This window comes from Ochotona curzoniae, unplaced genomic scaffold, assembly GCF_017591425.1.
Source record: "Ochotona curzoniae isolate NIBS_2020 unplaced genomic scaffold, NIBS_Ocur_1.0 scaffold_4506, whole genome shotgun sequence".
Taxonomy (NCBI): Eukaryota; Metazoa; Chordata; class Mammalia; order Lagomorpha; family Ochotonidae; genus Ochotona; species Ochotona curzoniae.
The window spans coordinates 12,649,109-12,671,308 of record NW_024467119.1 but is presented as its reverse complement, the minus strand read 5'-3'; the positions used below and the strand labels follow the sequence as shown (position 1 = coordinate 12,671,308).

The 22,200-nt window shown below is 39.3% G+C and overlaps 1 protein-coding gene across 8 annotated transcripts in view; it reads left to right on the top strand.

Moving 5' to 3' along the window:
• Nucleotides 1-2,827, top strand: part of EPHA5 (EPH receptor A5) — a 325,738-nt gene extending 322,911 nt beyond the window's left edge. For 4 of the 8 annotated variants that reach the window (XM_040967111.1, XM_040967109.1, XM_040967112.1 and 1 more), the window contains one exon: nucleotides 1,281-2,827. In XM_040967111.1, coding sequence (XP_040823045.1) covers nucleotides 1,281-1,386 — 106 coding nt within the window. In that variant the 3' untranslated portion in view covers nucleotides 1,387-2,827. The remainder of the gene's footprint in view (nucleotides 1-1,280) is intronic. The other 4 variants (XM_040967113.1, XM_040967117.1, XM_040967116.1 and 1 more) reach the window with 1 other exon arrangement.
• The last annotated feature ends 19,373 nt before the right edge of the window (nucleotides 2,828-22,200 follow it).

The window sequence follows — 22,200 nt, the reverse complement described above, 5'->3', positions numbered from 1 at the left end:
CAAATTCAATGTTTTGCCAAGGAATTGTTTTCAACTTAAAATTTTTTAAATTTTGTCTTTTTTCCCCCTTGCCTTTGAGCCAGTCTTCATCAGTATGCATGAATATTCACATCTACACATTTCTTCATGAATAGTAAGCAGAAATATAAGAATGTTCATTAGGCCATAATGGAAACTGACAAGTATAAATTTTATTGTCTTGGTCTTCGTGAAGGAATGATCAGGAGTCTTCAAGAAAATTCATGGAGAGTACATATTATAAGTTTTACGTGGATTTCAGCGTTTTCCTGACAAAATATATTTACTTATTAATTCTGTGTTAAAATGTTTATGTTTTATTTATTTTAAGCTATTTTATATTTTAAACACTTGAAAGGTAAAGTGACAGAGAGGCAAAAAAAAAAAAAAGGTAGAGCATTTTTTTTTCCCCCTTAAAGATCTACCTGAGTCATGGAAAAAAGCTTAGGAAAGCAAAATTCCATGAAATAAAGTTTAAAGAAACATAGGCAATTTTCTTGGTATCTACAATGGATGAATTTAAAAATATTTTCAGTTTTCTTTTTTTTACAACAAGTTTGTTACATTAAAAAAAAAAAACCCTCCTGTTTCTTGGTTGCAAGGACTTTCTGATAGCGTGTAATCTTCCCAATGCTGTGAATGCCAGTAAAGACATTACTTGGAAAAAAAAAAAATAAACTCTGATACTTGGGTTTGAAATTGGAAATAGCATAAAATGTTACCACGGGATGATGTGGTGTTGATCATCCCTGAAAAAAATGCCTGTTATTATGAAATGATTACTGTAGAAGGCATCATTTGAAAAGTTGGCTCTTGACTTCTCAGCTGTACGATTTTAGACATGTATTTTATGGTGATTTAAGGAAGAAGAAAATGTGTGTGTGTATATTGTAGGTCCACTTTTTCAAAACTGCTTAGGGAAATTGTACCATTTACATTTGAAAGGCGTAGGGAAAATGTACAAAATTGTTCTGCCACCCACCAGGCCACTAAAATACGGATGACTACAAATGTGGATAAACATAAAAAGAATAGATAGATGGATAGATAGACAGACAGACATCACTTCCCATGATAAATGCTCTGATTACACATTTTTTATGGTACAATTTTAAAACCAGCATTTGAAAATTGGACCTTGTTGGTCTCCTTAGGCCTTGGAATCTAGGGTCTGCGACATGTGTGCTCTGGCCGTGTGAACGGTTGAGGTGTGCTGCCCATTGAATCAATGCATACACCCAACGTGTGCTCTCTCCACGCAGGGATTTGAGACGGCTTGGCGTGACTCTTGCCGGTCACCAGAAGAAGATCATGAACAGCCTTCAAGAAATGGAGGTGCAGCTGGTAACCGGGATGGTGCCATTGTAACGTCACGCTCATGTCACTTCTGAAAGCGAATAAGTCTGCACTTTGTAAACCACCCCGAGATTTAACACATAAAAAATGGGGAAAAGGGAAAACGGTGATTCTCGAACATTCAGAGTTTTTCTCAGCCACGATATTTGTAATCAGTGTTTTAATACGCTCTCGGGATCTTCCTCTTGGTTTCTTCATTCTTCATGAAGCAACTAAAACCTGAGTAGAGTCAGAACGTGAGCTTAAACATTATGGTATAGCAGGAAAGTCCTTCCCATTTTGTACATGAAATGTCTGACTATATAGCACCTTTATAGACTGAATCAAGGCCGTCCCTTTCAAAACGTCCAGGGGTGTACTTGAAAGGAAAAAAGAAAAATTTCACAGCCTCTCGTGGGCTGAACAAGCTGCAGTTCACTGAAGTTTACTTAAAGTCCTAACTGTCTACATAAGTGTATTGAAGAGCAATATGATTCTTTAATAGATATCTTCTTTTGTAATTTAAAAATGCTGTTACACAGCGCTAAGTTATAGAAATCAGTGTATAAACATGTCACTTGATGGAGCAAGGAAAAGTACAATACAGGGTGTGTATTTATTTTTCTGTGTTATCAGATTTCTGTTTAGTTGCTCTTCTGGAGATTACTGGCTGTCCATGTGTATATACTGTCCAATTTGCAATATATACAGGAATTGAATTCAGTTGGAGTTGTATGTGTGTGTATGCTTGCACTTACGTGCGCTACTATTCTGCTTGCCTTTTAAGTAGTGTTTTAAGTTTAGACACATATAGGAACAAGTGTACAAATCTGTAATATGAATAGGAGAAATAGGGAAGCAGTGAAGGAAGAGTGAGCACAAGCTTGTGTCTTTTTCCTCTCATCCGTCCAACAACTGCTCATTTCTGTGTTCACGAACAGGAGATCTCTGCAAGAGAAACCCACCTTTGGCTTTTTCAACAGGTTATGATATCTGTGACAATGCAGTTCTTGTAGCCATTCATCTTACACCCCTGTAAGAAATTTCACCTTTCTGAATCCAGAAAAGAGCTTGTCAGGCCAAGTTGACACTGCAGGGCACCCCGTCAGTGGGATGTAGAAGGGTTTAATTGTGCAGCTGTTGCTAATGTTGTTAAACCGAGGCACATAGCAGGAAGCGTCATCCTCAAGTGCCAATCCTTTGTCTCCATTCCCATTATGGCTCCGTGCAAGAAATGTTGATGTTAGGGCAGTAGTGGGATAGTGTTACCATCCAGAATGTTCTATTTCATGTTTTGACAGGTCTCGTTTGTTGATGATGTTCGTGGAGCGATTCTGTTTTGTGTTCGGCGACACAGCATCGTTCTGATGAACCCCATTCTGAAGTTGTATTTGATTTGAATTTTTTAAGAATACAATGTACGTCCTATTTGTTCTCTATGTATGATAGCAGGTGAACATATTTTTCACACAAATTAAAGTTTATTGAAAATTGTACAAAGCCCTGTTGATAATCAACATTGTTTTGTAGTGTGCTTTGTGAACATCATGGAATGCTGTCTGGGTAAAGAAGCAGTGTTTAATTAAACGGCAGCCTCTTCATCAGAGCAGTGTGAATTAATGAAATGCTTAGGAAATGCACTTGTATGTTATTAACTGTGCCCTCTTCCAAGTACCTGTTTTAATTGAAAGTTAGCACACCCATGAATTAACTTTTGGAGAAATAACTTATTTCCATCCTGTCCGCTCTTTACTTAAATAGTAATTTTTTTTTTTTTTTGCTAAAGAACAAGGAAAAATCAAAATGACAATGACAAAAAGGAAAAAAAAAAAAACCTCAGCTTTCAAATGATTGGTAACAGAGCTGAGAAATACCGTAGTTCCCCACGAACTATGCTCTGAGGCTGTAGCGAAGCTTCCAGAAAAAGCTGACAGAGGTGTCTTGATAAAAATCCTAAGTCAATAGGTATCACCATTACTAACAGATTCATTCGGTCAGTTACCAGAAAATCTAGAAAACTGACTCTTTCTACAAAATCTTGGAGGTTTCATTGCGTGTTACTGGATTTTTAAAAATTTCTGAATTTTCGTGCTATACCATAGAAGCACTTGAAAGACAAAATAGGGATTGAGAAGGAAAACCTTTCTAAATTCCAGTGGGCAAACTACAATTACTTAGACACAACAAAACTTACTAATCAGTTTTACAGCATTCCCTGTTCAGAGATAATTAGGACGGGGAGAATTTGACTGAGTATAGCTGGAAGTTGCAAGGTAGATTTCCTCCTTCCTACAGAGGAAGAAAATAAATGAATTTTTATCAAATATATTTGCTTGTTTTGAAATTCAAATGGCTGCTTTGGGAAATAATTTGAAATTATAGTTCCATATGCACACAGCTTTTAATGAAATCCCCAGTTGTACGAGAATTTGTAAATATGACAAAATGATTTCCACAGGAGGCAAGGCTTTTGACAAAATGTATTTTTCCTCCTCAAAGAGGAAAGAGGAAAGCTGTTCTAAAATATTTGTCCAACTCTGGAGATTTCACTCCCTGGAATGTGCCAGTCTCAACTGTACGAGAGCGAAATGGAACAAGTCGGAAAGCCAGCTCTGCGAACTGAGAGCATGACCTGACAAATTTCGATTGTGTGATTTCATATGCTGTTGGTTCATCTTGTCATGAGAACTACAAAAATTATAGTTTCTATCATTTTAGTACATGCAGTAGATTTGTCAAGTAATAGATCGTGTTAACTGTTAGTAGAGGCATTTTAGGGCTGGAGTCTTTGTCATTGTCAGACTTTGGAATCAAGGTCCAATCACAGCATCATGTTCAGCTGAGCAGCACCTGCTGAAGTCACTCGGTTACTGCTTTTATCAACCACAGTTTGGTTCCAATCGTGTCATTTCCTCACTTGTACTACATTTGGTCATTCACTGTTTCTGAAATGTGTCAATTAGATATAAGATTGCAAAGCTTTTAATTCTGTTTTAAAACTTTGAATGTGCATGGTCTTTTGTTGCTTACATTTTATTTACCACATCAGTGTTCGAAAAATGTTGAATGAATGCAAAATTTACACTCCAATATGTAATCAGAACTGTGGCCAGCACTGTTAATTTCAGATAACCCTACCCAATAGCAAACATCCTTGACTCAGTTTACAAAAGAGTTGTAAGTGGTGTGTGGTGGCAAAGACACAGTATCGGGTTGCAAGTTTAAAATGGAAAATGAGTATTAGCTCAGCACTTACGTATTGGTATGTTTGCTGTTTAATCTGAACATGAGAGTGTGAGATTGTTTGATGCCTCTCTTTCTCCCTTTTAAATTTGGTTCTTGGAAGCACAAGCAGAGATGTTTACCTATGGAAGGAGTTGTTTTTTTGGCTATGATGGGGCTTTGACTGGCAGACACAGTTTGAGTCAAGGGTTAAAAATTTTCCTGGATGTATCCTGTCATGTAATAGAGTAAGAATTTTCTCTCATTTGTTCTTTCTGAAAATTTGAAAATGAAAGTGAAATAGTACATGCTGTGATTATGTCCTAGCTGATGTTTAATTTCAAAGTAAATAAACTCTAGGTACAATATGATAATAATGATGCCAATGAAAACACAGAGTTCAATTGCTCACTTTATTTGAAATTTAACAGCCATCAGAAGTCATCACGTTTACAGCTCCGTAGTACAGCTGCTTAAATTGAACATTTCCTCTGTTTATTTGGTGTTCGTTACAAAAAAAATGTATAAAAAGAATCATCAAGAATTTTATTTTCATTTCAAAAAAGAAGAAGAAGAGCACTTGAGTAGCTGAATGTTGTTCAGAATGACCACACAGCTATTGCTTAGGGAGCACACCAAACACACCATTGTTCTTTGTTGTTCTAAAAAGTGTGTCTGTAATAGAGCTAAATGTTGTGTTTTTTCTCCTGAATGTGAATAGAAAGAATTAAAGATGGCAAAAATATGTCATGTTTGTTCAGGCTGGGATTATATTAAGGGAAGTTTCAGCGATCATCATATTTGTGAATCTTTAGACTGCTGTAGTTCTACTGTTAATTATTTATGAGTATGAATCAGATCTATAGTAGCCAGAGAATAATACCTAGACTCTGTCATTTGTTAATATGTTGATAAATATCTGTCTGTGTCAACCAGGTTGGACACAGCTTTAGAGCATACACTGCTATGTGGTAGGTGGCGGGCTACCTCCAGTCCCTGCCTGAGTTAATTCAAGGAAGGATTAGCATTTCTATATATTTTTTTTTCCATTTGAAGTTCTATGTGCTTTTGATTTATGTACCTGTTTTTGTAGTGTAAGATATGAAATTTTATATTTTTTCAAAAAATAAAAAAACCCTTTGAATACAGTTAAATCCGACTGTCATACTTAACCCTCTGCTAAGACTTGAAACTGACGGCTTTTGTGTAATGATCCCTGTTATATCTGACAACGCATTTGAATTTCCTGTGCTAGACAAGGAAAAGGCCTTCCCGTGATATCTTCATATTCATGAGGGTTAACACTCATATAAATGTTGCAAATAAAGATTGACACGGAAATTATAATACCTAAGTATTTCTGTGTCAATACCTAATGGGAAGCTGGTTTATGACAGTGTGAAATAATATTCTTTGAAGGTTATATTTTTCTGAGTAACATCAGCCAAAGACCTTCCTGTGGCCACTCACTGTTTATGGCGTGGGTTGAGGATTTGCCCTGTTGGGAAGGGGGTGCCATTGAGAACAGACCCTCCTTTGTTCGTGACTGCTGTATCAAATTTGTCTCTTTTTGTAAATAGAGCAAACACTGCTGGATCAAGTAAATCATTGGTTATTTTTGCATTTGCAACAAGACAGTGACTATATCCTGCCTGGGGGGGGGGGAAACCACAACACCTGTGTCTATATTAAAATGACTATTATAAGGATATTATTTAGTAACCATCCTGCTTAAATAAATCTGATTCTTTGTCACCAAAAAGGCTAATTTATGAAAGAAAAAGGAGAGAGATTTCTGTCCCATTGTCTACTCAAACTTGGCCAGGTAGAAAGATGACGTAGTAGAAAAAAATTTCTATTGTGCGGGAATGCAGCGTTTGTTATAGAATTCTTCATCTTCATCATTGAGTTACACACTGTCACTTCCATTTTCCTGAAGAGGAAACTGCTCAAACGTTCAGAAGTTACCCAAGTCCTGATTTATCTTCCAGGGTGGTATGATACATTGAAAATAAACCACCAAACTCGTTTTGACCATGCTGTTCAGACCGTGAAATCATTTGTGCCAACCATGTAGCTTAATTGCTGTCAAAGCTGACATGAGAAAAAATAAATTGCGCATTTTCACCCAGAATGTGGGAACCAGCAGCCAACCAACCACTCTGCTAATATGTTCAAGGCTGTACAGTATAACTCAGGGTTCTTTCAAGTTGAGGTTCGGGATTTTGTAACTACTTCAAAGTGGTACAAACCATGAATGGGAACCATGCAGGCTCAGGAAATTGCATTAAAAAATCTGACTTATTTCCAGCTATAATACTCAATTTTGCTTACAGAATTTTGAAGTCTGCAACATGAATCATTATCAAGTTGTCACCAAATCCAAAGTAAAATGTTTGCATTTGTAAAAACTCACAATAGCTATTTAAATCAGGAAAACCTATACAAAAAATACTGATGGTAATTGTACTTGGAATTAGAAAGTTAAACTAGAAAGCTAGACTGGATAAACACGATGGAAATGCTGAAATACAGAGTTTTTTTTTTTCCCTTGGTAAGTGTATTGTCACTTAAATAATTCTGTAACTTTTTTTTATTAAAGATTTATTTTTATTATTTTTTCATTGGAAAGGCAGATATACAGAGAGGAGAGACAGAGAGGAAGATCTTCCGTCCGATGATTCACTCCCCAAGTGAGCGCAACAGGCCGATGCTATGCCGATCCGAAGCCAGGAGCCTCTTCCGGGTCTCCCACGTGGGTGCAGGGTCCCAAAGCTTTGGGCCGTCCTCGACTGCTTTCCCAGGCCACAGGCAGGGAGCTGGAAGGGAAGCAGGGCTGCCGGGATTAGAACCGGCGCCCATATGGGATCCCGGGCGTGCAAGGCGAGGACCTTTAACCACTTGCGCCACCGTGCCGGGCCCAATTCTGTAACTTTTTAAAAGATTTATTTTTTATTGGAAAGTCAGATATACAGAGAGGAGAAGAGACAGAGAGGAAGATCTTCCATCCTCTGATTCACTTCCCAAGTGACCTCTATGGCTGGAGCTGTGCTGATCCGAAGCCAGGAGCCAGGAGCCTCTTCCGGGTCTCCTGTGCGGATGCAGGGTGTCAAGGTTTTGGGCCATCCTTGACTGCTTTCCCAGGCTACAAGCAGGGAGCTGGATGGGAAGTGGAGCTGCCTGGATTTGAACCAGTGCCCCTATGGGATCCTGGCACATGCAAGTCGAGGACTTTACCTGCTAAGATACCATACTGGGCCAATAATTCTGTAATGAAAAAAAAATTGATTGACTATGAAAAACATTTGGATGTTGTGTTAATATCTTTAAGACCTAATTAATGTTACATTTACAGAAACAAATCAAAAGTTTCTTACAATTTCTTGATAATTCAATTTTGAAACAAGATGCAAAATGTTAACTTGGATTTTGATTTGAAAATATTTGAATTTAAAAAGGAGGTAAATGATTAAAGTATTTGCATGTTCCTAAATGAGTCTTCGCATGTAGTCAGTGCGATGGCTTACCTGCTGTAGCATCCTGCATTCAGATGTTGCTCTCCGAGAACTGATCATTGGTTCCTGTCTGTTTGCCAGCTGACTGTTTTTTCCTGCTCTAGTTGGGTTACTGTCTGACTGGAGCCCTTCCCCCAACTCAGACGTGTGTCCTTCCCTCCTTCGTACTTTTCTTTCTTTCTTTACTTATGTCTTTTCATTTGCAACTTCTGCAAAGATCCCACCGTATCTTGGATCATGTCTGAGCTTTGCATTCCTCTTCTGGAATAGCTTCTTGCAGCCATCTTTCATAGCATTCACTTGGTCTTCAGCCCTGTTTTATTTGTAACATATTCCACGGCCTGAAATGTAAAGAAGTGGCTAAGCATTGACTGAAGTTTTCCCTCAAAGCTAGAGCTTAGATTTCACACAGCTGCAGGTCTCATTGTGCTCTTAACAGGATGACTTTCTTGCTTTACTATTTCATCCATTTCAGTATTACGTGTCTACAAAGAAATAGATGTCTTTTTTTTTTTTTTCAGTTCATCCTTGAGAAAAGAATACTGTTATTTCTTTTGGGAATCACAAATTCAGTTTGCTTGTCTCACTGTTTGATTTCAACTGCTCATTGAGTTTTTAAACTTACAGACCCATGGATCCAAGTCAATATGAACGCATATTCAAAATTCTTACAGAAAGAAATCTTCTATGGCTCTCACGTTGGCGCTGGCAGCCTCTGCGATGTACACACGTGACACTGAGATTGAATTGCATACTTGATTAAGCTAACAAATTTGCCTAAAACCCAGTTAAGCTGCATTTAAGTGTAGAACTGTGAGTACCTTTCCTGGTAAGATGTGGCCATTCTCTGCCACCTCTCGCCCGACGGCCTGTGTCCATTCTGTTTGCGATGTCTGAGTTATCGTCCCTCCTAGTCATCCCTGCCTTCATCCTTCCTACCACTCACACTGGTTTATTTTCTGTCTATATCATTCTTAGTACTGACAGCAAACGAAAACCATTATGCCAGATAGGCTAATTGAGTAATCAGAATAGCACCATTCAAGAGGAGTGCTAGTTCACAAGTACTAAAAAGTTTTCAGAAATAACAAGAGAGAAGCGTTCTGCCTTTTGACGAAAGACCCCGTTGTAATAACTGGAAACAATCCAATTATCTCAGCTCTGCACTTCTTTCATGTGAGTGCTGAAAAAGTTCCGTGAATCTTTCTACTTCTTCACAAGTATTTTGTTGCTTGAAGTCCATAGGGATTCCATAAATTAAACATAAAAAGGGAAATTCTCTTCATTTTGTGGATGAGAGATTGGAAGCTCAAACACAGTGACAGAGTCACACTTAAGTGGCCATCCTAAGCAGCTCCGAGACTTGTAAAGGTTTGTCTTTAATCAGATGACTAAGGTACCCTGCACTAACATTGTATAATATATTAATAGTAGCAATAAATATGCTGTCTAAAGGCCAGTTTCTTCCCAAACACTATTTGAAATATTCTAATGTATCTGAATTTCATTCTGCCAGTAGCTTCTGAAAATACTCATTTTTGTTTCTGCTTTAAACAAATGTAGAAGTGGAGACAATGCAGAAGAGATACGGCTTTCTTCGGATCGCACGGCACTATTGTTTGAAAGGCGGATATACAGAGAGGAGGAGAGACAGAGAAGAAGAAGAACTTTTGTCCGATGGTTCACTTCCCAAGCAGCCGCAACGGCTGGAGCTGAGCCAATCTGAAGCCAGGAGCCTGGAACCTCTTCTGGGTCTCCCACAACAGGTGCAGTGTCCCAAGGCTTTGGGCCGTCCTTGACTACTTTTCCAGGCTACAAGCAGGGAGCCGGATGGGAAGCTGGGCAAAAGGGATTAGAACCGGCGCCCATATGGGATCCTGGTGTGTTCAAGGCGAGGACTTTAACCACTGCGCTATCGCACTGGGCCCACACACAGCACTTTAATACGTGTTCCAGCCATCAAGCTAAGGTCACTTTCTGCTAGAGTCCCAGATGACACTGCCCTTTCTGCTTTGGCAACTATTCTGTCAGTTTTTCCTGGTCTTAAATGTCATCAGTTATCGGTGTTCGTGGCTCCCTTCACCTAGTCTTGGGCCTCCCACACAGTACACAGTATGGCTTCAGTACTGTCCTATACTGACAGCACATATAAGCTGCCTTAACTTTTGCATCTACTTCTCTTTCTTATTTTTTACATTAATGTTAGAAAATCCAGTAAAATTTTAATAAATTCCCTGGCACCTAGAATCTAGTCATCTTTTTCTGTTTCGTGTTACTATACAGAATACTACATACTGTATAATTTAGAAACGAAACAAATTGATTTGGTCCATGACCCTGAAATTTCTGTACTCGAAGACAGAGGGGATTGATCGGGTGTTTTGTTCTTGTGTTTGAAAAGCAAAGTGACAGAGATAGACAGGGACAAAGAGAGAGTCTCCGTTCGCCTTTTACTCCCCAAATGCCCAAAACAGCTGGGTTTGGGTCTGACTCAAACCATGAGCCAAGAACTCCTTCAGGGTCTGCTGCGTGGGTGGTAGGAACCCAATCACGTGGCCCATGACCTGGCAGCCTCCTGTGCACACTGGCAGGAAGCTGGCTCGGAAGCAGGAGCTGCATTGTTGCCCGGTGGACTGCAGAAGGGCAAAGGAGCGTTAGGAGAGAGGAAAAAGGAGCTGGAGCTTGTGCTTTTGTCACTAAGACCCTCAACCCCAGGACGGTATGACATACTCTCCACTGCTGTTATTTCTTCTCGGGCCTTACTCCGCGTGTGCACCTGTTGTTGTTGTATGTGTGTTACATCCCCCGTTAGCTTCACTAGGAGCAAAGTCATCAAAGCAAACTGCCTTCCTTACTCTGAGTACAGTTTACACCTCCTGTAATTCCTAACCAGTAGAAGATAACATTTTACGTGCAGGTATCAACATATGTTTTAAATTTTGTCTTTCATTAAAATGCATCCTGAAACTTTACCAACTTCATGCTAAACGTCTTACTGTTTTAAATTTTATTAATATGAAAAATTATTTTATGTATCTCCTGCTAAGAAGATAGCCAAATTTTCATCCCTCCATCCTTCCCTCAACCCCTTCTCCTTACTTCCTTCATTATTCTTTAATTTTTACAATAGCATGCTTTCAATTTATTTGTAATCACAGTCATGCTACATCAGTAACCACCATATACAGTAAATAAAAAGTAAAAAGGCCAGTTTTCTAGATGAATATAAACAAGTGCTATAAATTATGAATCAAAAGATGTCGGTTCTATCATTTTCCTTTTATATGTTACTAGCAAATACAGAAGTAAGTAAACCATGACACTTTATAGGAAGTGGACTAAAAATTATATATTTCATCCAGAACCAAAGAGAAACTCCTACTTTTTCAGAAGTTTCTTGCGCATGCTTTATTTAATCCATTTGTAGAGTAAGGGATAAATAAAGATCTGACTGCCTTAACAGCAAACTTCTACGCAAAAGCTTGACAGCCAGTATGACTTACTATCATGAAAGTAGAAACTGTCAAGGATGCATTTGATCCTTTGTCCAGATAAATGCGCATGACCAGAAGAGAATGCCTTGTGGGCCATATGGGCAAAATGGCCTTAGATGATGCTGAAAGTTTGTTTTTAAAGATAAAATTTAGGTCAGCAATTTTAAAAGGTTGAGACTTGAAGGTCTTTCATTCTGATCTAAATATGAAAGAAAACAATTCAGTGTTGAATGTACTATCGGCCCAGCATTAACTGTATCCAGTATAGAGGTCAGACAGAACACTAAACACCCACTGCCCTTTTATCCTCCCGCGGTGGATGAAAGTCAACTGGAACACATGCTAATATCAAGGAAGTGCATTTGAAATGCAAAGTGTAAAGATTTTTCAGGACAAATGATTTGTATGTCCTGCATCCTTTGCTTGGCTGATGCAAAGAATAAAGTGAAGAATAATATTGTGATTTTGCACTGAAGCTCAGGTCTTTGTCAGGATTTGCTGACATTTCCTATAGCTAATTCCTTTCCTATAGCCTGTCCAAACAACACATACGGTTCTGATTTTCCATAATACAGAAGAGAATATGTTAAATAACTTTTCTTCTCTGTACAAGAACGTTCTCAAAAAGGAAAAATAAATAACTTCCTTTCTATTTAAATGAAAGTGATCCCAAGGTCAAAATCACATGTGTTTTGAAAACCTGCAGCATTTCATCTTCTCTTCCAACTTCACGAAACTTCCTGGAAGCACAGGTTCTCTGTGAAGCTTTGGTCAGTGATTCCCCAAATGTCTGAGCACAACCTCATGTTAGCTGGCAGCAATTACGACTCTCACGTGCTGATGCTGAGGAATGCCACCAAGGTAAATGCCTATAAAGTTCAAGAACGTTCTGTGTCCCTAGTCAACATTCTTTGGGGAAACATGGACAAAATAATTATATTTTTAATTATATCTATATTAGCTCAATATGTTTCCATAATCATGCATTTACACTCATGCCTGATTTTCTTGAGGATCTATGTAATACTAACACATTCTATCTTTGGAACATGTTCTATACTTCACTAATATCTACTTTTCAGAATATGGTCTTAAAAGTAAAGCTTTATGATTACAGTATTCAAAAATAATGGAACTGTGATCCTGGAATTATTAAACATAGTACTCTGGTGAATTGATTCAGCTGACATAAATATGAATGTTATAAAATATACAGATATTTTAATCTAATAAACTTAGAGAAAGTAGGAAATAGATAAGAAAGGTTGTCCTAAAGAAAGCCAATGTGTAACAGGCAACTTTGAGCAGAATAAAGACCTCAGCAGTAATGAGATGTCCCGCACGGTGCATCCACTCTGAGGGCTGGGCAGTAGCACTGAATCTACCATCGGGCGTGAAGATATAAAGACCTTAGCAGTAATGTGATGTCCCGCACGGTGCGTCCACTCTGAGGGCTGGGCAGTAGCACTGAATCTACCATCGGGCGTGAAGATCAAGAATGTACTTTAGGTAGCATTTGGTAAGCATGTGTTCATGCACAAATATCAACATACCCCGCATTTAATAGAAGACGGCAGTGGAAAATCAACTCTTAAAATTTGAAATGCAGATACTTTCCGATTACCTATAACTTCCTATATAAACACATTTTGTTACACTTTCTTTCATTTTTTTATTGTTTTTTGATACAGTTTCGTTGGCACTGGGGTCTCCCTTTCCCTTCCCCCAAGTTCCCTCCCCACCCCTCTATTCTTCTCTCCAGTCTTACAATGGGTGTCTTTTGTGAATTTTGTTACACTTTCAAATAAGAATATTATTAGGAAGAAAAGGGAAAGCATAAAAATGCAATGCATATATGTAGAATTCAGAAAATCAGAGATTCAAGTATGTGGAGCAATTTTCGCAAAAATAGTTCTGGAGAAATGATCCAGAATCATGACTCTTATAGCAAGTCTTTTTAATGGTATTTAACATTCAGAAAGAGCTGTAAGGAACTGTCAACGCATGTAATGCCACAGCGTGTGTTGAGGTTTATATTGAAAACAAAGGACTCATGGCCCTCCGTGCAGCCTCAAAGGCCTACTTAAAAATAAAATGCTAAAAAACTATGGACTTAGAGGGCAGGCATTTGGACTAGGGTTATATAATACTTGGAATGGGCGCTGCCCATATTGGAGTGCCGGGTTCGAGTTATACCTCTGGCTTCTGATTGCATCCTCAGAGTAATGTACATCACATGAGGTAGTGGGGATGTCTACCACGCACATATGAGACCAGGTTTGATGCTGTGAGCTTCAGTCCAGGCCTTTCTCTCCGCCATGCCCCTCATATATCAAATATATATATATAATATATCATATAATATACTACACAATTATATACTATAATATATAAGTATATTAAATATAATATATACATATTAATTCCTTGCTTAATTATATTATATATAACATATTATTAACTATATTATACATTATATGATATATATAAATTAACTATATTATATAATATATATATTTTTTTAAATTCCTGACTTAATTTTTGGGTAAACGCTTGCCTGTGACATTTTGTAAACAAATGATTTATAGCAAGTATTTTGCTATTTCATTTTGTTTTTCAAAACTTAATGTAAATTCTAGGAATTCATCCTGAGATGTTACTCTTCAGAGATGAACTTCTTGGTAGCTTTTGCTATGCATACAAAGCTTATGATAGTAATAAACACTATTCATAATAGATATCAATAGTAGTATTAGAGTGGGGTCTGGAAATAAAATCTCTGATTTCTACTTTTATGAAATATAAAGCTATATTAAACACTAAATGAGTTCCACTATGTAACACAAACAAAATAACTTTAAAAACAGTCAGAAATCACTTAGCCGCTAGATTCTGTGGCTATCAAATCTAACAGTGACAAACCCTGTGTCTCCAAGATCCGTTTTGTAATCAATGCTTGTTATCATTTCGACAGCTGCCATTAGCAGAAACTACAGCTTAAATAAAATTCCTTCTGCTAAGCCTTTATATGTGTTTCTCACTAACTTGGCCAATTGCTTGACCTGTATTCCAATCCCAGCATTTATTTACTCATTTTCTCATTCATCTAATCATCAAGATTGTTAGATACTCAATATGAAGATTTTCAGCATTGGGATCCTATATGTTTGCTCCAACCGACCCTTCTGCTCACTAGCCATGTTGTCCTGTGAATGTTAGTTTACATTGTCTACATGGCAGCTTCCGAATCTGCAGTGTGGCCACCAGATATTTCACTCAGAGCATGTCACGTGCCCCAGCCTCTCAATGTTTCCTTCACACAGACCTTCATAGCTTTGATTGGTCCATTATTCATAAGATCTCTCAGTGAATGACTGCTGGTCTGGGTACTTGGTTTGTCGGAAAGTATTATGCCACTTTCAGTTTTGAATCATCATAGCATCCTGTTTATTTATGTGTAAATACATCAAAAGCATATTTTCATTTTACTTCCCTACTGTATTTGTTACCTGTATTTCTTTCGAAAATATAAACATCATAAAAACAGGAACCACATTTGTTTTTATGACAACTGTCTTGCTATTACATGGTGGAGTTCATGGTTAAGTATAGGCGTTTGATACATATGTCTAGAAAGAGAAAAAAGTGGGGCGGGGATAAAGTATCTCACACAGTATGGCACAGAATAAGTGACAAGTATATGTTAGCAAGGGAGAAGCAGAATACCAAACACTAACCAATTCTTTCTTGTTTTTAACCAATTTAGGCAAGAGATAAGTAACCCTATGAATCAAATCTTTATAAAATGAAACCCTGTGAAGTCTGAAAGTATTTCAAAATGTTTGCAGGTACTAGAATGGAAAGATTATGTTATTATGGTGCAAACTTTTTTGAAGCCCATCTCTGAGAAATCTTCAAAAAGTTTATGGAAAATGTGTATTATGCAGTTCTCAGAAATTCTTGCACCAAGGTAAACAGGTTTTTTTGAAACATCCTCATGGAACTCTGACTTGAAAAATGGGACTTAAGTATGAGATTAAATTGAAGCTTTCCATCATTTCCTCCTGAATCAAGGGCTTGAATATGGTTCATTGACAAGTTAGGCCATCAAGGTAGCTTCAAGTCTGTTTACAAACCATTCATAAAAAAAAAAAAAAAAAGTTGGCCTCCTTTACAAGCTTATTTTTTGCCATATTACAAAATGCAAAAGAATAGTCTCCTAACCAGCCTGGCTTCCTCTAGAGGGACACCCCAGTCTTGACCCAAATGCGTCTTTGTTTAATAAACTTCAACGCAGAATACTCTCGCTCGTTATTGTATACGAAGTGAGCCAATGACTGTTAGGCTTTCTTCGGTAAGATTCCATTATGATCCTCCAATAAAGAGCAACTGGTGACAACACAGAAAAATGTTTTGGTGAGTCTCCCAAAAATGCCAGTTTGCCAAGGAGTCACACAAGAACATGGTAGAATGACATGGTAGCTATATCACTGTCTTTTGTTGTAGTTTGCATGGCTGTAACTTTAAGGGCAACATTCCCGACCTTAAGATGTTACAGCCAACAAGAATGAGACAGTTTTTAGTTTCTCTGCTGCCTCTCAAGTGCCCACTGGTGTTTGGCTAGGAGTTATTATCCTGATGGACATCACAGGCATAGACTGTCCATCATTGCAGAATTCTGTTGAACAGAGCTGATCTGGAGGTCCAGCACCTTTATGTAACTCTGAGGGAGTGTTGTCTTAGAGGAAGGAAGAGTGTAGTCAAGAAAATCAGTTAAGGGAGAAACATAATGGGGAAGCAGTATGAGAAATGCCTAAATGAGGGAAACAATGATGTGGGTGTGGAATTATAGGACTACCAAAATAATGGAAGATGGAGCATCAATAGAATGTATGTATTAACTGATGACAGGTGATTAGGAAGAGAGAAGTTAAGTACATAGTGTGCAAGAAGCCACTTACAGAATTTAGAAAGTGCAAGAGATGCAAGCAATGACCTAGCAGTTGAAACACTGCTGGAGATCTTTCTGTTCCACGTGGAAGTAAATGGTTCAAGTTGTGGCTCTGCCCCAAATTCGAGCTTCCTTCTAATGCACTCACAGGAAGCATCAAGGGATCACAGAGTACTGGGGTCCCTAACACTCGTGATGGAGTCCTGGATTTAGTTCTAACTACTGGCTTCGGTCTGGGCTAACATGAGGTGTCATGAGCATTTTGGTTCTCTCTCTCTCTCTCCTTCATTTTCTCTTTCTTATCTCTCTCATTGTTTCCTTTTTCCTCTCTCCCTTTCAAATAAATAACATAAACATTGAAATATGCCTTGTACGTCAGCATGAGCATCAACAAATCCATTCCAGCTGTTTTTCTAATGAGTTTTCTGGTTAAATATAACTACCAGCTCTCTCAACCGGTCTGTACTCCCATGGATCTTAGTTCTGGATCCAGGATACATTCAGATATGAAAGATTCATGTTCACAAAGGCATCAGCATGCAGAGCCATGCAGCTATAATCTATATCTGCAAAAGAAACATTTCTCCCCTAAAACAGCAATGCAGTTTCTTATTAGGAATGATCTGACTCCAATAAAACATGGGTGTTCATCTACATGAAAAGAAAAGTCCTGAGCTTAAAAGTTCAAAGTCCATCACTGCCTCATAGAGTTTATCCCAAATGCTGGTGTTTTGTTTTGTCTGGAATTAAAGAGATAATTCTTGAGACCCTTCCAAAGCACACACACAAAAATTAAAATAACCAAACAAAAATATTTGCAGGAAGAGAAAGGAGAGGCATTTAAATATCGACTTCAATGCATGCAGGAAATAGTTTAAACCTGTGAAGAAATATTCTTAGTTGTCTAGCTTCCAATAGTCTCACCAGAATTCCACATTTCAAAACATTTTTTTTTTTTAAACTGGGAGTTGTTCTTAGAGATTGAAGTACACACCGGGGGGAAACGTCACTGAACACTCATTTCCTCACTTCCACATCTTGATTGGGCATCTCTAAAATCCATGTTTGTGAGAATGTCAGTATGACACAAAAGGAAGGGAGGGCACTGGACATGATATTGCTATACAAAACAAGGATTTCAGTTTCAACAGGATCTCACAGAAATAGGACTCCACAAGTGAAAGGCTGTGACTTTGTCCACCAGTTTCCGTTCCACAATGATTAAGAGTTGAGCTCGGGAGCTTTGCATCCACACACTTCCATGCCATATTTGTCCACAGATCTTGCATATTCTTTTGGATTCAGCAGTGACCTGATACAGAAGATCCAAGGTATGAAACACAAAAGCTATGTGTGTGTTTTACCAGAACCATTCTAAATGACTGTGAATAACATCACGGTCAGTTTAAAGGAGAATGGCCCAGCACACTGCACATTTGCTACTCCAGCCCACCACTTCCATCACTCAGGTATCAATTGTCTCTCAGGAAAAAGCCTGTAACTTCCCTAGTGTCAGCACATGCTCAGTTCAGCTTCCTGGTTGGGTACAGTGCCCTATAGCTGCTGTCTTGAAAAATATTCTCTCTAATCCAAATAGCTGTAAGAAAAACTTGGTGTTGCACCACTATGCCACCAGGCAGTGTTGGGCCTGTCATGCAGCATCATGGCAGACAGCCGATTATGGACATGTCTTTTGCCCAGTTGGAACCCAGATATCCAACAACTTTTCCTATGAAAGTTCCTGTTCCTTAGGTACACTGATCCACTGTGTTGGGCCAGTAATTCTAGGAAAAGTAAAATTCTCCTACAAGCCAACTACTGTCTGCAAGATGTTATCGATTTTGTAGCTGGCAGGCAAGCCTGACATTGCATTAACTGTTCAGTGACTCTGTAAGTTAAACTGGGGGGAGGGGAGCTACCAGGTCCTGAAGAATCTCTTCAAAAGAAGGAACACACATGAAATAGAAAAATGAGAAACTCATCAAGAGAGCAGATGTAAGAAAAGAAAATGTTGGGCCCAGCATGGTATCCTAGCAGCTAAAGCCCTCGACTTGTATACAGTGGGATCCCATATGGATGCTAGTTCTAATCCAAGCTATTCCACTTACCATCCAGCTCCATGCTTGTGGCCTGGGAAAGCAGGAAAGGACGGCCCAAAGCTTTGGGGCCCTGTACTTACGTGGGAGACCCATAAGAGGCTCTGGGTTCCTAGCTTCGGATTGGCACTGCTCTGGCCATTGTGGTCACTTGGGAAGTGAATCATTAGACAGAAGATCTCCCTCTCCTGTGTTCCCTCCTCACTGTATATCTGACCTTTCAAAAAAAATGAATCTTTAAAAAAGAGAAAGGAACATGTTTTATAAAGTATTTTAGCATCCCAGGGTGTTTTCTTTCTATTTTGGAACATTCTGTCTCACATTCTCCTTTTGTAGCAGGAACCACAGATTACAAGTCAGCATTCCTCAAAGTGCTCGGCCATATTTGCCAAAAAAGCGGCCAAGACCAAAGAAGCAAGGCAGCTGCTGGCGCAGGCGAGATGGTATTCATCTTCACCCTCTCTGCCACCTGTTGTGACTTTTCTGTTGCTGTTGGAAGGCACTGGTACCAACCTCCTTTATTTGCCTGATTGTAGGGCACACACTGTCAGCTTCAGGTGGTCTGACCCATCACACAGGCCTTCTCATCCTCTAATTCCTGTATTTACCCAGGCAATGAGCGTAATACAGCATTCCTGGAGACACGGCCCCACAGACATATTTCTTTTTTTTCCCCCTCTCTAAGAACAGTTCTATTTCACATAACAAGCAGGGCCAGTTCTCTCAGTGCTCTGATCTGCTGGTTCTATAGTCAAACCCCAGGTTCACGATGGGAGGAACTATCTTACAGTTTAAAACACTGCATTTGAAAGAGAACAGTCCTGGAAGCAAAAACTGAGATAACAAAGTTTGCGAATAGACTGCGTTGGTGTGCTGGAGCTATTGCAACGGAGTGATGGATGCCAGAACTGTGTTTTCTCACACCTTTGAAGGTTCAACATCTAAGATCAAAGGGTCTCCCATTTGGTTTCTTCTGAGGATGCTCCTATTGGCTTGTGAATGATCATCTTCCCCTTGTGTCATGACCTCTGTGTCATGACCTCTCTTTACTAAGACCTAGCTTGTTAGGCTCAGAGGGTCATACCTCTTTGAAGATACATAAACCCCAAATATAGCCACATACACAGAATTGGGGCTTCAGCATATAGCTTTGAAGCAACAGGAAATAATGAAACCCAAGGACTTAAGCCATTCTCTGCTGCTTTCTCAAGCATACACAGGGAGCTGGATCAAAAGTGGATCAGAAGGGACATGAACTGGTACCCACATGGCATGCCAAAACCACAGGAAGGGGAATAGCATACTATCCCCCTGGCATCAGTGCAGATCAATCTTAATTTCAGTCTTGGGTTTCCATACCCAAGCTTTCTAGCTGTTCGAGGTAGAACAGAAACATGGGTACCATTTTAAAAATAACATTTATTTGGTTATATTTATAGAAAAGGCAGATTTACAGAAAGAGGAAGAAACAGAAAGACATTCCATCTGCTGTTTCACTCCCTATGTGGCTCTAATCATCAGAGTTGAACCAAGTTAAAGCCAGGAGCTTCTTCCAGGTCTTCCAGATGGGTATAGGGTCCCAGGCTCCAGTCCATTTTCTGCTGCATTCCCACACGCAGGGAGCTGGATAGGAAGTAGCACTCTTTTAAAATTTATTGAGAGAAAAACAACAGAGAAACTCAGGAACTCCCGAGGATCAGATTTTCCAAGGAGCACCAGGGGCCCAAGCATTTTAGCCATCTTCTACTGATTTCCAAGGCATATTGCCAGGGAGCTGGATCAGAAGTAGATGGCGTAACCAAGACTTGAGCTGGCATGCAATATGATATGGTATGCCAACATGACAGGTGGCAGTTTAACCCGCTCTGCCACAATAGAGGTCCCAATATATTTGTTCATGTATGATCAACTATATTAGCACCAGGATAGCACTATGACCTTAGAATACTCACATGACACCTCGGATGTGACTTTCAGAGACATTTCCTGTCAGTGACTAATGACAGAATGCTTGGTCTACATCCAGGTGAAGTGTATATGGTGTACAGTTATACAGTCAAGCACGCATGTTCTCAAATGCCCCACTCGAAAATGGAACCTTGGCCTTGGAATGTGCTAGGGGACGTGTGTGTGTGTGTGTGTGTGTGTGTGTGTGTGTTTTGGGGTGGGGGGCTTCGGAGGGATCCTGATGGTCATTGCAAGATAGGGTGGGGATCCAAAGTTGGGACTAAGTGAGGACCAGAGAAAGCTCTCTCCCTAGTCCCAAAGGAAGCTTGCTGTTCCGATGACCTTGGATCCTGCAAGGAAGGGTTTGGGCTTCTTCCATCCCATGTGGTAGATCCAAACGGGGTTGGATGGCCTCAGAGTTCTTGGCCTCCAAAGGCATTCCAATTCCCCATGGTCTGCTTTGCAGTTGGGATGTAGTCCTTGGTGCTGGCACTGATAGTCTTTGGTGAGGATCCAGGAGTCCCCAGGGTTGGGATACAAGCCTCCTCCTGTCCACCTGCTCCGCCCTGGGATCCCTCCCTACTTTGTGCATATGACCTCCTGTTAAGAGGTTGTCAGGATCGCTCTTGATTCCTCCTGTAAATCTTTGTAGTTTTACTATTGTCTAATGCTGATTCGCGTCTGTTGTTCATAAGTTACCTGTTATGTTCCTTCACGTCTTCCTCATACATTCTAAGGAGATGGAAGATTTCTCTGCTCTCCATCCCCATTTCCGAGTAGCAAAGGGTCTTACAAGTATATTAGGTTTTACAATTCTTTGATGTAGATCATTAGCAGTCTGACTCATAACGATTGTTGGCTCATTGGTTACTTCACAATATCTTATTGCATGAGATACAGGCTGTTTGGGGTTGAAATAATATTACTGTTTTTTGGATTGACATCATTTCATAACAGCCACATCAATAACAACAGCAACAACATCAACAACAAATTATAGCACCCTGAGAAAATAACACACCACTGAGTGACCAACACATGCATGACAAAAAGGAAACAGAAGTTTCTTGGGAAAATGATGCCGTTGTATATTTCATGAGCACGTGATGAATTCTACTAGAGAAAAGAGATTATTTGGAAGGAACCAAACTGAAATAAAAACATCAAAACACATGGGATACAGCCAAAAAAACAAACAAACAATTTTTTTAAAAAGTATAGATTGGACTGTTGAAGTTACACTTTCCATCTTGGCTTCCTTATATGAGAGAGAATAATGGTCATCAGCTGAACACGAGGGCCCCAATGCCCTTGACAGAGATGTAATTTGCAGTAGAGCTGTCAGAGCCACAGAAGTAGTAAGGTGGGCAGCTGTGCCACCACTTTCTGAAGCTGACTTAGTTCCTGTGATATGCTGGGAATTTAGACCTTTGCTATTGTGTCATGGTTGTTGTGTAATTCATTGGATCTTGGAAGTTCGTAGAATTGAAAACACACGGAAGTTTTATCCAGCCTTGAATTCACCCATCCTCCATCTCTACTACCAGCCAATAATGTATAGTACTAGATGCCGGAACTACCACAGCCCAGTAGTGTTCTCACTTGACCTTTCCCTCATCCAA